At 32.8% G+C, this 15,658-nt stretch overlaps 1 protein-coding gene across 1 annotated transcript; it reads right to left on the bottom strand.

Annotated features, from left to right (window-relative positions):
* Positions 1-4,758: 4,758 nt before the first annotated feature.
* LOC137930457 (5-hydroxytryptamine receptor) lies at positions 4,759-8,946 on the bottom strand. Its single transcript, XM_068773712.1, has 4 exons — positions 8,913-8,946; positions 8,121-8,381; positions 6,614-6,857; positions 4,759-5,761 (listed from the first exon to the last, which is right to left on the bottom strand). The coding sequence occupies exons 2-4, from the start codon at positions 8,350-8,352 to the stop codon at positions 4,897-4,899; spliced, it is 1,341 nt and encodes a 446-aa protein (XP_068629813.1). The 5' UTR covers positions 8,353-8,381; positions 8,913-8,946; the 3' UTR covers positions 4,759-4,896.
* Between the last annotated feature and the right edge of the window lie 6,712 nt (positions 8,947-15,658).

Here is a 15,658-nt window from a genome sequence, read left to right as displayed (position 1 = left end):
TCCCTTGCAAACTTGCCAGGATTGCCACCTTCCATCGTCCTATAGAACGATATTCTTTAGTTATATTCATAAAAGGTTTCTAATTAAGACACTATCTACTAAAAAACTAATACTGTTGTAAAGTTACGTTAATGAAACTTTTTTTTCTTTAAGACACTTAAAATTACAGACACTATTTGTACGTACTCATTTACTCCAAATACTTAAGTTTTAAAGTTTTTTTCGCCTTTGCGAGGTAAAAATTATTACTATGTGCCAATTAAATATATATTAAGGAGCTTTAGCCATTTAAATTAAAAAATCTAAAGTATTTGATCCATTTCAGTAAACTTTGAGTAGACGATCGGTGTAATTGCTGTTTTACAATAGAGCAGATAGGAAATCACGCTTTTTGAGTACGCTCTCAAGCGTGAAGTGTACCAAAGATAGTAAATTTCCCATAACCAATGACGTACATTATAAACGGCATGTTTATTCCCAATATCTGTCAACTTTTATATAAACATATATGTACTGATTTCGTGACTTTTTAGTAAACTAATGAGCTTTAATAAAAGATTAACATAATTATTGCAGCGTACAAAATGGAGTCCACGAATTCAAAGCGATTGTAATTTAATCTCGCTTGAAATATCTTGAAATTAATACAGGATTTTCGAGTTGTAAGTTCTTTACATCTATGTTTTTAAAACAAACCTTGCTCAGGTTAAAGATCTTAAAAAGACACGCACATTAATATTCGATCTCTTCCTCTCTCCACAGATAATATTTTTCATATTGTTATTTTTTTTTGTGACTCTTTCCCTTCTAAATTTATTATTTTGTTGTAGATAGCAATAGTTTTTAATTTTAGTTACGTCATAAACATTTTTAAAATATGTTCCTATTAGGATGTAGACACTGTTAACTAAGACATTTACACAATCTACTGCACTTCACAACTATTTATCTTTGTATTATTTTGACCAAATAAAAATTATTAACACTGTAATAAAATTTAGAAATAAAGACTTTATGTGAAGTAGTCTTTTTTTCTTTGTGTAATTTTTTGTTTTCTTTTTATCATAATTAATTAACGTTCTTATAAATTTTGTATTGTGATAGCGCTTTGTCAAATTTGGTTATAAACCATATCTTTAAATAAAAGAAAAACAAATATTTTTTAGAATACCTGTTTTTCGGAAAAAATTATAAACAAGGTCAATACTAATTAAAACAGTAAATTAAAATTGGCAAAATAGACAAAAATAAAAGATTTTCTGAATGTCGGAAACAATACTAAAAATAAACAATGATTCTCCAGCATAACCAATGTTCCGCGCTCGACAGCTTCGGATCATAAAGAATTCAACATTCAATATGCATTTTCTCGTTAAAGTGGACGTATTCCACTGAAATTCCACCATTCGTTGCTGTTAAACAGTGATACTGTTGTCGAAAAAGAAAATATGTACAATTATATCATTAACTTAGCAACGTTGCCATAGTTGGATCATCGTTATCATTTCAGCCCTAAAACGTTGTGGGTGGTACCGTCCAATAGTGCGCTTGTCGGTCCATGATTTCTATTTTGTGTCATTTAAGATAGTTTTTTTTCCTTATCATATAATTGTGTAGTTTTACAAATGTTTTGAAATACTCTTTATGACATTACTTGTATCATCATTATCATCATTAGCCATAGAACTTCCACTATAAGAGCAATTGGAAGCGGCCTGCATCCGACGTTCTCCGGGGATTTTAACAAGTTCGTCTGTCTGTCAGGCTATGTTTACGGGGCCCTATGGTCTATAGAACCATACTATAATTGACATGTTTGTTCCATTACCGCCATTTGCGCCTTTATCTTTGACTTAGTTAAAGTTAGTTGCATTTTATTTAACCCTTTTCTTAAACTTTTAATGTAATTGTTAATATTGCAAGAAAAGAGATGTAAATTTAGTCGAAATAATAAATTGACTATTATATTTCTATATTCTAGTATAAAATATAATTTACTAACACCGTGATATACTATTAAGAACTCTATTTACCGATGTTTCAACAAATTTATTGTTGTTATGATTATTACTATGATTGAATTAATCATAAACGAAGTGTCACTGATGCGAAAAATAAATTGTTCGGATACTTCTAGAATTAAAACTACACGTAATATTCGGATATAAGTTTATTAAAGGTGATCTTAATCAATACACCTACAGTATATTAAGTGAAATCTAAGTCAAAGAAGTGACTTATTCACATTCCTTTTGTGAGAGTGCAAACGAGTTGCTTATTGGTGGGCATTGGCACTCTTAGTTGTCAAGGGTTAGGTCACCGGGATCTAAATTGCCAACAAAGTATCGTGCGTAGATATTAATATTTTCCATTTAGAATAGAATAGTAATCGGGATGGCAATCGCCGTGTGGTATTATGGTACACAGACGACGCTACTGCTCATCATCTGGAAACTTGTTTGTGAACAGTGACAGTCATATATAATTAACAAGCGTGAATTAGATAACATTTATCCCAGGAATCGCACCCGCGACCTACGATCGCAAGTCGCAGTCCTCTATCGCTTTATTGCCACTCGTATTTAGCTAGAAGCTGTTATTTAGGAGTGTCGACGGGTCGAAATGGTCATGATACTAATTTCGTAATTTTCATAAAATAAACATTTTGTCTGTTCAGAATGTACTTTGCTACTGACTATTTATCTTTATGTATGTACTATTTTAAATCGCCTATGTTATCTTTATATATGTAATCAGACAGTATTTTTTAGGACTGCATACCATGGCAAAATAATATTTCCACCTAATTCACTCTTCGAATTAGGGTTATGCTTAGCGTAGCCATTTTGTTAAGCCCTTAGTTTTATTGTTATACAGCTGTTATTGAAATTATTAAATGTTATTTTTATTATGGCGGTACAAAAAAAAGTAGTGGTCGATAAAAGGTTGGGAGCCTATAAACTAAAGGATATGTCCGTCTCCCGAATATAAAGAAAACCACGTTGCCGCGTTATTTTAGATTTATTATATTTACCGGATTAGAACCATAGTTATCCCGGCTTCACATGGGCAGACCGTTATTTATCATTATTTGAGTAGCACGACGTTAATATTTTAGAATTAGCTCGGGTCTTTACCTTTATAGCATTTCTTAAAAAATCAATCTCATGAAAAAAAATACGTAAAAAGATTTCATACAACATTATCATCACATACATCATCAGTACGATGTTGCTAAGCATAATGTTAAGCTAAGTAAGCGTTAGTCTAGGCTTAACGCCTCGATTATTTTGAATATGTTTCAATTACAATAAATCAATAACTAACTATTCAAGTAGATACATAAAGTTATAAATATATTTAAAGAAAGAATAAAAAATTCTTACAAAAAAATAAAAGCTAATGAGAACGAAGGACATTAAAAATAAATGTCCACTCGAGTCCACGAGTTGCTATATAATTTTTATATATTAAAGCCCTGTTATAAGTTTGGGAATATTTATATACTCTTCCTTATATTCCATTTTCAAAAAAAAATTGTCGTACAATGATTATATGATATAATTTAGTTCTAATACGCCATCAGACTTATCGATATTTCTATCAGTGTAGCCTTTGAAACAGCATGTACTTTTACATTTGTTTACTCTATTTAGTTTTGCTTACGTGTCAGTTTACGATAAAGATGTTTGGAAATAAATTATTCTTATTTTATGGGAAACAATTGTTTTATTTACAATCATAAAAAAACATTACAAGCCCCACTGAGTTTCTCGATACGATGAACTCGACGAACTCATCGATGACGATTATGGATGATTGTAAATATATTTTATAATAAAGCTACTTTGACTTTGAATTTAAAATTAAAGGCAAAGCGTAAGAATCGACAAACATAAACACAGTCGTGAAAGCAGCGTAGAAAAATACTTTAGAAGTAGACATTAAAAGTGAAATGTAAACGTTCGGAGACTCGATTTTGTTAATTTATTTTCGAGAATAATTTAACATGTTTAGCGAAAATTATTTAGAGGAAGTTCTTAAAACGTCTTTTATTTATACGCTTTTACGAAAGCAAAGACGCTTTGGATGCCAACTTTGTTGACTCATATTTTAATTTTAGGCAACACACTTTGCATGTTAGAAAATAAAAATATTAATTATAATAATAAACATCTTTGAATTATTTTAGATGTAAAGCTCTCTCTGGCACTGCAATTTTTTTAAGGTAATAGATAAGATGTATAAAGAATTCGTAATAAAATATCTTAAATCGTTTTATCACCAAACGATTGAATCATTTATTTAATGGAATCAGGCGTTACCTCGCGGTAGTTCATCCTAAGTAAAAAAGGACCAATATTTAGCCACTTCCGCACATGCAGTGGTAGTCGTGCAATAAAATGCACCGCCCGCCAGCCCGCTGGTAAATGCGTATGCGGCAAACAATGCGAATCACACAACCGCCATCACCAATTTACTCAACACGTGTTTCACGTGTTTCCGATTAGTACCAAACACAGAGTCTTGACTCTGTGTTGACTCTGTGTTTTTTTTGTTATTTACCAGCGGGCTGGCGGGCGGTGCATTTCATTGCACGACTACCACTGCATGTGCGGAAGTGGCTAAATATTGGTCCTTTTCTTACGATTGAATCATTTTGTATTAAATAATACACATAAACACTTTCGAGTTTTTTTTGTACAAAAGTAGGGTACCAAAAAATAAAACGAACGATTAAGGAAAATCGTGGTTTAATAACTAGACAGATAATTATATTAACATTAATCACGTACAAAAAATAAAGGGGTGTAAATATATCTCTGAAAATGTAACAACGTAACACAACGTGTATCGAGCTACATGAGGTCAGTCGGCTGGTGGCGGGGACACAATTTAGGGGGAAGCGCGGCGCCTGCGCGGGCGACGCCCGCACAGCAGCCGCTGGAACGCGTGACGGAACTCGGGACTAAAGACCGTATAGATAACGGGATTCAAAGTAGAGTTAAAATAGCCTAACCACAAAGACAAAGATGTCAATACAGGACTAACTTCACAATCACAAGTTGGAACTAAGATAGCTAGCACGAAAAATGGGAGCCAACATGCTACGAATGCTCCAGTAATTATTGCTAAAGTCTTCGCTGCTTTTCTTTCTCGTTTCGAATCGACAGCTTCTTTTGGTTTGCGTCGCACTAAACTCGGATAGTAAGCGGCGGCGACGGCGCCGTAGCCCGTCGTAGGTGGATCTGCCTCCAGGCCGTTAGCACAAGATTGCTTCTCGGGGCTCGTATTGTTCGATGACACATTTGTGAAGCCTGTAGTAGTTGTTTCTGATATTGTTGGTAATGGCCGACCGATGACAGCGACTACTGCAGCCGCAATGCCTCCACTGCCACCTGCTGCTACCAAAGCGCCACCAGCTGGAACTGGTGGAGGTCCGACTCCGCCACGAGCCGTGGCACCTCGGCGTCTACGTATTCGTTTTCGGGCCGTTTGATATATTCTCCAGTAAAGAATTAATATCACGAGTACTGGGACGTAGAATGACGAGGCAGTTGCAAATATTTGATAACCTACGTCTTGGCTCACTACACATCGCAAATCTTCGGCGACGCGACGATTCCAATCAGGATCTTTCCATCCCAATAACGGGGCAATACACACCAAGAAGCTCGCGATCCATACACAAGCTATCATTAAGCCCACTCGACGAACAGTTCGAGCGTGAATATAATCAATATTTGTCACAGCCCAGTACCTGAAAAAAGTGACGTAAATGTGACAAAAAGTAAACAAAAATTAAAAGGAAAACATAAGATCTATGACTGTAAAAATATTTTTTATGTTACATAGAAATGACCTGATAGATATTATTCGTCATCTATTTATAAATAGTCAACCAATATTTGTTAAATATACAAATCGTACAAATTAGAAGAAGAAGATGATACTCTGATATTTAAAGGCTATTAATGGACTAACAACTTCTACAACAATATTTTTGAATATTTCAAAATAAGATTGTAGAACTTTAGACTTAAAGCTCATCTGTTTTGTTCTTTACATTTTATAAGATTATAATCTAATTGACTCAAAATTAATACTTATTTCCCTTGGTACAGTTCCGTTTCTTTACATCATTCTGCCAATTTTATTCATTTTTTTTATTAGGAACATATATTTTGTAGAAGGTTCTTATGCAAAAATAGAAAAATGCCCAAAAACTTGAAAATTTCAGTAAATATAATGGCTGTTGAAACACCTAATGTTTTACAGTACACGCGCAAATTTATATTGTGGTTTAACAGCAGCTTTGGTTAGTATTTCTTGATCAAAAATTAAAATATTTATTTCCAATTTAATCAATAAAGACCAAAAACTTTAAAAAAATAACAGCCAGTAATATTTTAAATTAAATTAATGGAATAAAATACTTAATGTTTGTTATTTTAATTGTAATCGCGAAAAATCTCTGTTGCGAGTGATCGTATAAGTATATTTCTAATGCCAATATGGAAGATCAAACAGTAAACAGAAAAAACTTTTAATTCTGCATTACCCAATTCAACATTTAATAAGTTTGTTATGAAAAAGTGTTTTTCCTTAATACCTATCCAGTGCGATTGCAACTAGATGCAGGATAGAAGCAGTGCAGCATAATACGTCTCCTGAGGTCCACATATCGCAAAGTTCCGGCCCCAAGGTCCATCTTTGTGCTACTTCATAAACTGCACCCAAGGGCATCACTAGACATGCCACCAATAGATCTGCTACTGCTAACGATAAGATAAGTTGATTGGCAGCGCTCCGCAGATGTCTTTCCAGGAGTATAGCTGCTATGACGAATACATTGCCTGCAAAATGAAATATTAGGCTTCAAATATGAACATATGAATTACAATAGTAAAGGAAATAACGATGCATCACTTTAAGTATATGCGAAAAATATAATTGAACTAAAGAATAAATACAAAAGACGAAGATATAGTTATTATTCTTTTCTCGTATATTTATGTTATTTCGTCATGTAAATGTTAACTTATTACTAAAACAATGTAAAATAACAAACAATGTAAAATAACTATATAAAAAAATTCCACTTATGTACCGATTCATCATGATAATTCTGAAACTGATGATGACTGATGTTTTTTTATTTTCCTCTCTGTATTTTACGCTTCGCAAAGCCGTTGAGCGATAGCAAGTATTATACATGTAATTAGCGTAATTTGTTTTGTATCATACCGGATTTGTTACGTATTTATATATTTAATTACACCGTTGCAAGCTTATTCACTATTATTCTCCTTTAATCAAATATTAGTTTAAAAGTTTCCTACGTGTTAAAACTGCCATGTTTATATTAATTGGCTGTGCATACAGCATAACGTTTTATGCGTGACTGGAAGGATTAACGATAAGCATGTAATATTGTAAATGCTGCTGATAAACTAAATAAAATTAATAAAAAAATAATAGAGGTAATTTTAATTTTCTTATGTTGTATACATCATACAAAATTATCATAATATCATGTATATGGCGATAGACCCCCACTACAACGCATAGGTCTCACCAAATATCATCACAAAGACTTCTTGCATCCAGCGTTACCCGAGAAGTTTATTGTGTCGCTGGTCAACCTAGTGAGGGCCTACTCTCACCGCTTCCACCGGCTCATGGTTGCCTCGAGATTTCTCGATGCTTCGAGAACCTTTCGGATCCAAAGGTCCTCAGTTTCACGAGGCATGTGCGCCGCACACTACTACTTCAAATGAGCAATTCCCCAAGCTGTCGGTGAGCTTGGACGAATCTTCTCATTTCTGATTCGATATCGCAGCAGAGCTTCGAGCATGGCCCTCTCCATTACTGTCTGGGTGCTTTTGAGTCATTTTATAAGGCCGTCTAAATTACAAAAATATTTTACTTATACTTATAAATCGTAGGCGATTACGTCTTGCATCGTAAATACGTATATAATAATATTCGCAATAATAATAAGATAAAACAATACATCAATATGAACGTACGCAGTATAAGTAATACTAACAAGAAAACTTAAAGGTATGCAAATACTAATAACAAAATTAATAAAAATGTTTATTTCCAGCACATACCGATCACTGTCGCCAAGATCAATAGACCGAGAAAAACGGCCTTTACCGCTGCACGGAGCAAAGCAGCGGGTGAATCAAAGGGCGCGGCGGCGTCCCACCAGGTGGCATTTGGCACGGTTACGTTCCAGCTGTTAGGTATCCAGTCAGTGGTATTCCAAGTCACATTTTGAACTGGTAAGCGCAGGTAAAGCGCCTCCCACTCAAAAAGATCATCGCCGTCCGCGCCCTCCATACTATCTCACCGAAACACTGCACTGTCAACTGAAAATTTATTCACTGTTATTGAACTTTGATAATAAAAAAGCCCTTGCAAACAAACAGCAAAATTGAATTTTTGGGTATTATACTAATTGGTCTTAAGCGAAAAAGTTCATCGTCATCATCATTTTAGCCGTTGGACGTCCTCTGATGGATAGAGGGACAATCCCATAACAGCAATTACAGGGGTAAATGAAAAAAGTCATTGCGAGGAAAAGACTATAAATGGGGTATGGAGATCGATCCTTATCTTGCAAAGGACAAAATGAAGTATGCAGACCTGACTACAGTGCTGTAATGCGGCACGGCCGCCGTCAACGCTCGTACATGTGCTAGACATGTTCTATATTTCTCTAATTGGTATTTGAATTGCAAATTTTGTATTTTAATCAAATCTCTGTTACTCTCACTTGTTCTTTAATGTTGTTATAATGTTTTTCTTATTACGGTGTATTTAATAATATTATCTTAATTGTTTTTGTCTATTTATTATACGACCTATGCATTGTGCATAAAAAGAATAAAAAAACTTACTGTCCATACTGTATTTTTGGGATACATAATCCAAAGCTTGTTCTGTCATCTTTATCCAATAAGTCGATGAATTATTTCGTGCCTAAAAATCTGCAATAAAATAATAAAATTTTATTTGATGACCCAGACGCTACATAAACTTTGCCTTTTTATATAACTTTGCTGCAAACGTTTTAATAAACAAGTGTAAATCAACGTGAAATATGGTGACATGCTGTGAATTTTATATCAGTTGCTACGGATAGACCAGTAATTGGTGTTTGCTAATTTAAATATACATAATATTTTTTTATTTATGTCCCAGAATAAAAAACTTTATACGAATCTTATGTATTTGAAGCTTTCAACTAAATTTCTACTGCTAAGGAATCGCCCGAGAACTTTGGTCTTTAAAATTTAAGTAAATAGTGTAATTTATATATTCATTAAGGTCGACATTAAAACGTTAACATTTTTTATTCATAGCGATTGAATGTATAAAAATAGGTTTGATTCAACTAAGTAATTACAAACGCGTAATCAAAAAAATAGGTTTTTTATTTATCTAAACACAAACTACATTTAAGTTAAGCGATGGCAAGTTAAATTAAGTAGTATTTATTGCCTCATCTAATAAATACACATAATGAAATCGTTATGTGTGCTTAGAGTTTTAAGTATTTTAACTAGATTTTTCAATAATATGTGTACTCAAGTTTTGAAGAAGGACGTCCATTGCTGCCCGTTCTACCGCATAGATTTAAAATATGACCGATTGCCTGCATCCAGAGCCTTCCAAAAACCTTAACAAGGTCGTCTGTGTAACTTATGAGTGGATGTTATTATTGTTCGTCTACGGATCTCTCCATCTTTGATTTGGAGGGAAACCTCGGGCATAGTCTTTTGCCATGGCTTTTAAGCGACTGTATGCTTTTTGCCAATGAGGCCAAGATTTTTTGGATATATCCTCGATATATTCGTACGCATAGTATGATTGTAAAATAGTTTCAATAATTTCTATAATATGTTCTTAATTTATTCTTGTATATAATTCGACATTCACACATATAAATTTCCAAGCTGTTAGAGACGTATATTATCTATTTAATGGCCTGTAATGTATGAAGGAAAATTCCACGGTAAGAGGAATAAGTCGAGTTCGAATTTCGGATAATAAACTTAAGTGCTTAAAACTCAAGTCAAACCCGTTAAGATTCTTTGAACTACTGTTATTTTAAACTTAATTTATGACAAAACTTTTCACCTTAAAAATGAATTGCTTATCAAAATGATTGAGTATTTGTATTATATAAGAAGAAATAAAATTACAATGAAATTTCATATTTCATACGGGCCAATCGACTAGTTAAATCGTAGAAGTAAAATAGAAATAAATGTATTTTCATAAATAAATTAAACCAGACGATACGAATGCGTCCGGTGTCGCGATGTCGAAGCGGGAAGGAGCCCGTTTCCGGAACCCACTCCATTTTCCATAACCGTAATAGAGACTACTTCGCGACCTACTTGCGCATGGAAAACCCTCGTTGTAGGAAACGTTATATAATAATTTTGTCCTGTCTTTTCTATTGTCCAAGAAAACGAGAATTTGATACTGTTTAGATTAGTTTATATTCTCCATTTTTGTTTTACAAGCTTACACAATATCTATAAGTATAATATCATAACCTTTGTTTCAAAACCATATTAGGCCTCTAAAGATGCAACATAATGTTCTGTATATTATGATGTATCTATTATTTATTCGTATTTATATAGTACCTTTCCCACGTAAATATATTCATATATACATTTATATATACATGTGTATGTATTTACATTTAAGTATTCTTATATGTGTATAGTAATGTATGTATTTGTACGTACACCCTAAACTGCCCTCTCCTTCATGTTTCTCATCTCCATCCATTGGTTGTATCACCTCTTGTATCATAACAATTTTTTGTTTTTTTTTTTTTCTCTATTTACTGTTTATGGTGTACAATAAAGTGTATATATATACATTGTTTTTTTATGTAAGGAGTGACACTCAAATTTTTTAGTAAGCTATAAGTCATATCAGTCTGTCAGTTAATGAATGATTTATTTCTCAAAGTATTCCCCTTGATAATTCATGCATAGCTGCATCATATGAAACCACTGTGAAACGCGGGGGACCCACTTAACGGTTTACCTTTTAAAGCTCTTTTCCAACGCATCTTTGGCATCATAAATCATATTCTGATGTCTTTCTATAATTTTAAGGAAATAAGTGAAAGTCGCATAGTCCAAGGTCGGAACTGAAAGACGACTTAGCAATTCCAAAGCGGACAAAAAAGTTCAAACTTTGTACGAGTTACCATTTACATTTATATTTTTGGACTAATTCTTTTAAGGCAAGTTCGAGTTTCCAATGAAATGTTTATAAGAAACTTTTCCATTATGAAAACTTTATTTTAATCGAGTCGGTAATATTACAGGGTGTTAAAGAAACTCTTATAAGGAAGCGTTGATTTGGTAAAACTTTTCTTTGAAAAATGTAGTTGATGAACGAGTTTTTTTGAAAATTCATCGCATTTTTTTGAAAATGCATCGCAAAACGCCTTTCTAACGTTATTATTTCATATCATATCGTACAAGTTTTTTATGTTCATACTTGCAATGAAAACCTAGAGATTCTTTTTAAAAATCGTTCTCTACTGCGCAAATTATATTATTATATGTAAATATTAATATAACTTATTATACACACAAATTGATATATCTTTGATAATTTTTCTTTATTACAATATTTGACATTAAACAGTTTGTTGTTCTTTGCATGAAACATAATATTATTTTTAATTTTTTCCTGATGCATTTATTCAGATAAAACTATAGACAAATTCTGGCAATGTGTTTTTTATTTATCGCTATAGCTGAAATATGCTAAGTGAAGAAATCTGTAAGCACCTTACATGTACCAATAAATCTTTTTTATAGTTCTAGAACAAACCCGGTCGGAAAATACCTACTAACCGCAAATAGGTTTCACCAAAATCCGTAGGCGCTATATGCTATTCATTATTGTCATTGTTCACACGCCATTCTTCGCATTCCTTTCGAAGAACTCACAATTATTCTCCGAAATAATGCGTAGAAAAAAAAAGATATTCACTTTTAAATAGCAAACATTCTCCTTACGTCAAACCCCGCGCTACAAAGGACCGATCCCGTTCCCATAAGTATTTTCCCAGAAATATCTTATTTAATATTATTTAACAGTAAATGTAAGTCTATTATTATTATTTTGAGATCCAGAGGCAATATTAGTATAATGTATTTTAAAAGCGCATTTCATTGTAAATTATTTATTACCAATATAACATTTCTTATTATTCTGTTAAGATTTGAATTTCAATGAGACTATGAATCAGATATATCTTCCATAGTTAAATCGATGGGTAAAACTAATCTTTCGTTATAAGTCGCTATTTTTTAGCCTAACTGCATTTAATTAAATCGGATGAAAGAAAAAAGATTACGAACAGTTTTTTTACCGTAAGACACTAACTCTTTCCATAACGGTAGTAAGTTAGGTAACAACAACCGATCGAGTATAGAGCTCGGACCTCTCAGACGCCTTTGAGTTGGAATGTTAAACGAGTAACGAATGACAACCCAAGTCCAGATCCCCTCTTATGGGCTCTTGCGTCAAATCTCTTGTGCTTGGACACTGAACGTTAACCGAAAAATACAAAAACTCGACGACCTCCTAATCCGGTAATACAGTTGAATAGAGCGTCCAAAATACATGATTTTGATCGAGTACAAAAGCTTCGTTATCCATAAAAGAGGACTGTGGACTAAAAGCGTTATCAGCGCCCTGTCCTTGGCAATGTGCAAAAGTTGCAAATGACATTTGGACAAATGTACGTGATTTAAAAATGGATACATTAGTTCATGCCATAAATTAAAGTAAAAGAATAGTTAAGTGAACACGTTTTTCATTTGATTTTCGACTAATGTTATTAGAATTTTTATTAAAATTAATGTTAAATGCATTATAAACCAGATAACCATGTGGTAAAAACTGCCTTAAGCCTCCCAGAATTCCCAAGAGGGAGAGGGCGTCCAAAAGCTACGTGGTGGTCTAATATCAGAAAGGAACTGGAAACCCTTCAACTTGATGCAGGGACAACCCAGGATAGAGTGGCCTGGCGCAAATTGATAAGGAGACCCGACCCCAAATAAAGGGAAAAGGGAAGGAAGAAGAAGAATGTTAAATGCACTATACATTTTCATTACTATTTTTGAAAAAAAAAACAATGTAAAATTTACTCGGGTTTGTAAAATATTATAGGTATGCAAGCATTACCCTAAAATATATCTTAGAAGGAGGTACATTCTTTAAAAATTCTTCTTTAAACACTCACAATGGCTATAAAAAAGTTTAAGCACTAACACGACTGAAAAGTGCAACTGTGATAATCTAGTTTCGTTTAGACAAAGCCTGGATTAACCAAGAAACTATAGTTGGAGTTTGCTTTTACGCTGACTTGTTTCGTTGGAAACGAGATATTGCCCGTGGCAGTGTCGAGTAACTTCACTGCACAGGTTGTGAGACTTACACCTCGATGAGCATCTTCTCAAGAAATTGTTCACTATTTACTTCCCTTTTAAATGTTTAGCATACCAAGATGTTTTGCGCCGAATGTTTATTTCTTGCTTTTTAATCTAAAATGTAAGTAAAATAGTAATTAAGTGTACTTGTAATATCTTCAAATGGCATTTATATTAAATTGAAAAAAGGTCGTTACTGGACAAACTAATTTGGTTATGTAAGTTAAAAAGATTTAAAATATCCATAAAATATGTTGTTATGTGAGAAGTTGAAGATAAAATAGTGTTTTTTTAAATAAATAAATAACTTTAAATGATACAACCTGTATTATTTCAAACCTTTTTTAATTTTCAACCTTTTTTTAAATTTTTATCATTTTTCAATACGTAGTACACATTAATCCTTTATGAAAGGGAGTAAAATACACGCTGTAAAATAATAATCGTAAAAAGAGTATTCGAGTTTTTAATAATTCAAATAACAAGTCCATCAAAATATGTCAACGATTGATGGAAGGGGTCGTGAGTTCGATCCATATACGGCGGAGTAAGTGTTTGTACAAAAACCAATCACTCGCGTTCGAAAATCAATTTTCAAGGAAAGCACCTGAAGGTTACTGATTCGTTACAAAAATAACAAGAAAGCTTGTGAAATTTAATTTATTGTTATTTAAAAAGAAGCAAGGGCTTATTATTTAACTTGGTATAAATAAATTGATGTAAAGGATGTAAAACTTGAGAATTAGGTTTAAAAATGTTTAATATTTAATATAGTGAGAGTTTTCTAATCAAATTAAAGAATCATTAAAATAATTTGATTAAGTGAATGAATTTATAGGAGTATAAAATAATTATTAAACATGTTGCAAAGCGTAAAACTCGATAATAGTTCGACCAATTTAAATGACTTTTTTTTTGTTTTTCAGTAAATCCACAAAAACAGTTTGTTTAATTGAAGAAAAAAAATAAAAATAATAGGAAAATAGTATTAAAAACACTTTTCTCATGCATACCACAAAGTAACTAAGACACCTGTCTCTCTCTCTGTCAAACATTATAGATTTGATGTAATTAAACAAAAAATAACCTATACCATAAAGCTATAAATATTTGTGCAGTAAATATTTTGTAATTAATCTTGGTTCATTATTCACTTGTCCGATAGAGTGAATTGATCATCCCAAGTGATTCATTAACAATATATTTTGTTAATTTATTTGTTTTTATAAAACCTTTTGACAGTACAGAGGCTGTGATGACAGCGAGATTTTACTGTTTTCAGTAATTTTACTATAAAATTTGGTACAAAAACATAAATAAAAACAAAAGTAAATGTTTTTAATGATGTTTTTGTTTCATTTCATTAATGTTGGGCGTAAGCTTAGAAAATATTTCATTTTAATATGACAAGAGCAGTGTCGAATAATTAATTGAAATATATAATAAAATAAAATGCGATAAATAATTGTTTCAATTCTGAGCAGTGGTTGCCCAGCGGTAGAGGACTGAGACTTGCTATCGTAGGTCATAGGTTCGATTCCCGAGATACAATCCTATTTAATTTAATCTTATATAAATTTAAGACTTGGTATTTGGCACTGGTCGGTGTAACATTACTCCTGAGGATGCCCCGTGAAGGGGTGAAACACGTGTTGAGTGAATTAACGGTGATAGTTGTGTAATTCGCATTGTTTGTCGCATGCGCATTTATCAGCGGGCTGGCAGGCGGTGCACTTCATTGCACGACTACTGTTGCATAGCGGAAGTAGCTATACAATTAGTTCCTTTCTTATATATATACTTTACACTTTGTGCATTAATTATAAGATTGTCACTGCTCACAATCAAGATTTCAGTACCATATAACTATGCCGCGATCGCCAACCAGCCTGCCAAAAGGGGTGATAATAGTATATCTTCGTGTAATAGATACTTTTGGGGAATGCCCATGCCTTACAGTGGGCGTCTATGGGCTGAAGCGACGACGACGGTATTGACCACGAGAAATCGAATTTTACTACAACTATTTTCATATTTCATTATAGGGTTATAGACTGTGTTTCTGCTCTCTTTCAAGTCCATAATTCTATTTTTGCAATAATAATAGCAGAATTATAGAAAATGGAAAGATAATATGAATTATGTAACAGCTACGCTATAGGATC

This window comes from Battus philenor, unplaced genomic scaffold (genome assembly GCF_028537555.1).
Source record: "Battus philenor isolate CCGP_79_NKW_IND1 unplaced genomic scaffold, ilBatPhil1.0.hap1 SCAF_6, whole genome shotgun sequence".
NCBI classification, from domain to species: Eukaryota; Metazoa; Arthropoda; class Insecta; order Lepidoptera; family Papilionidae; genus Battus; species Battus philenor.
This window is presented reverse-complemented; position numbering and strand designations above follow the sequence as displayed.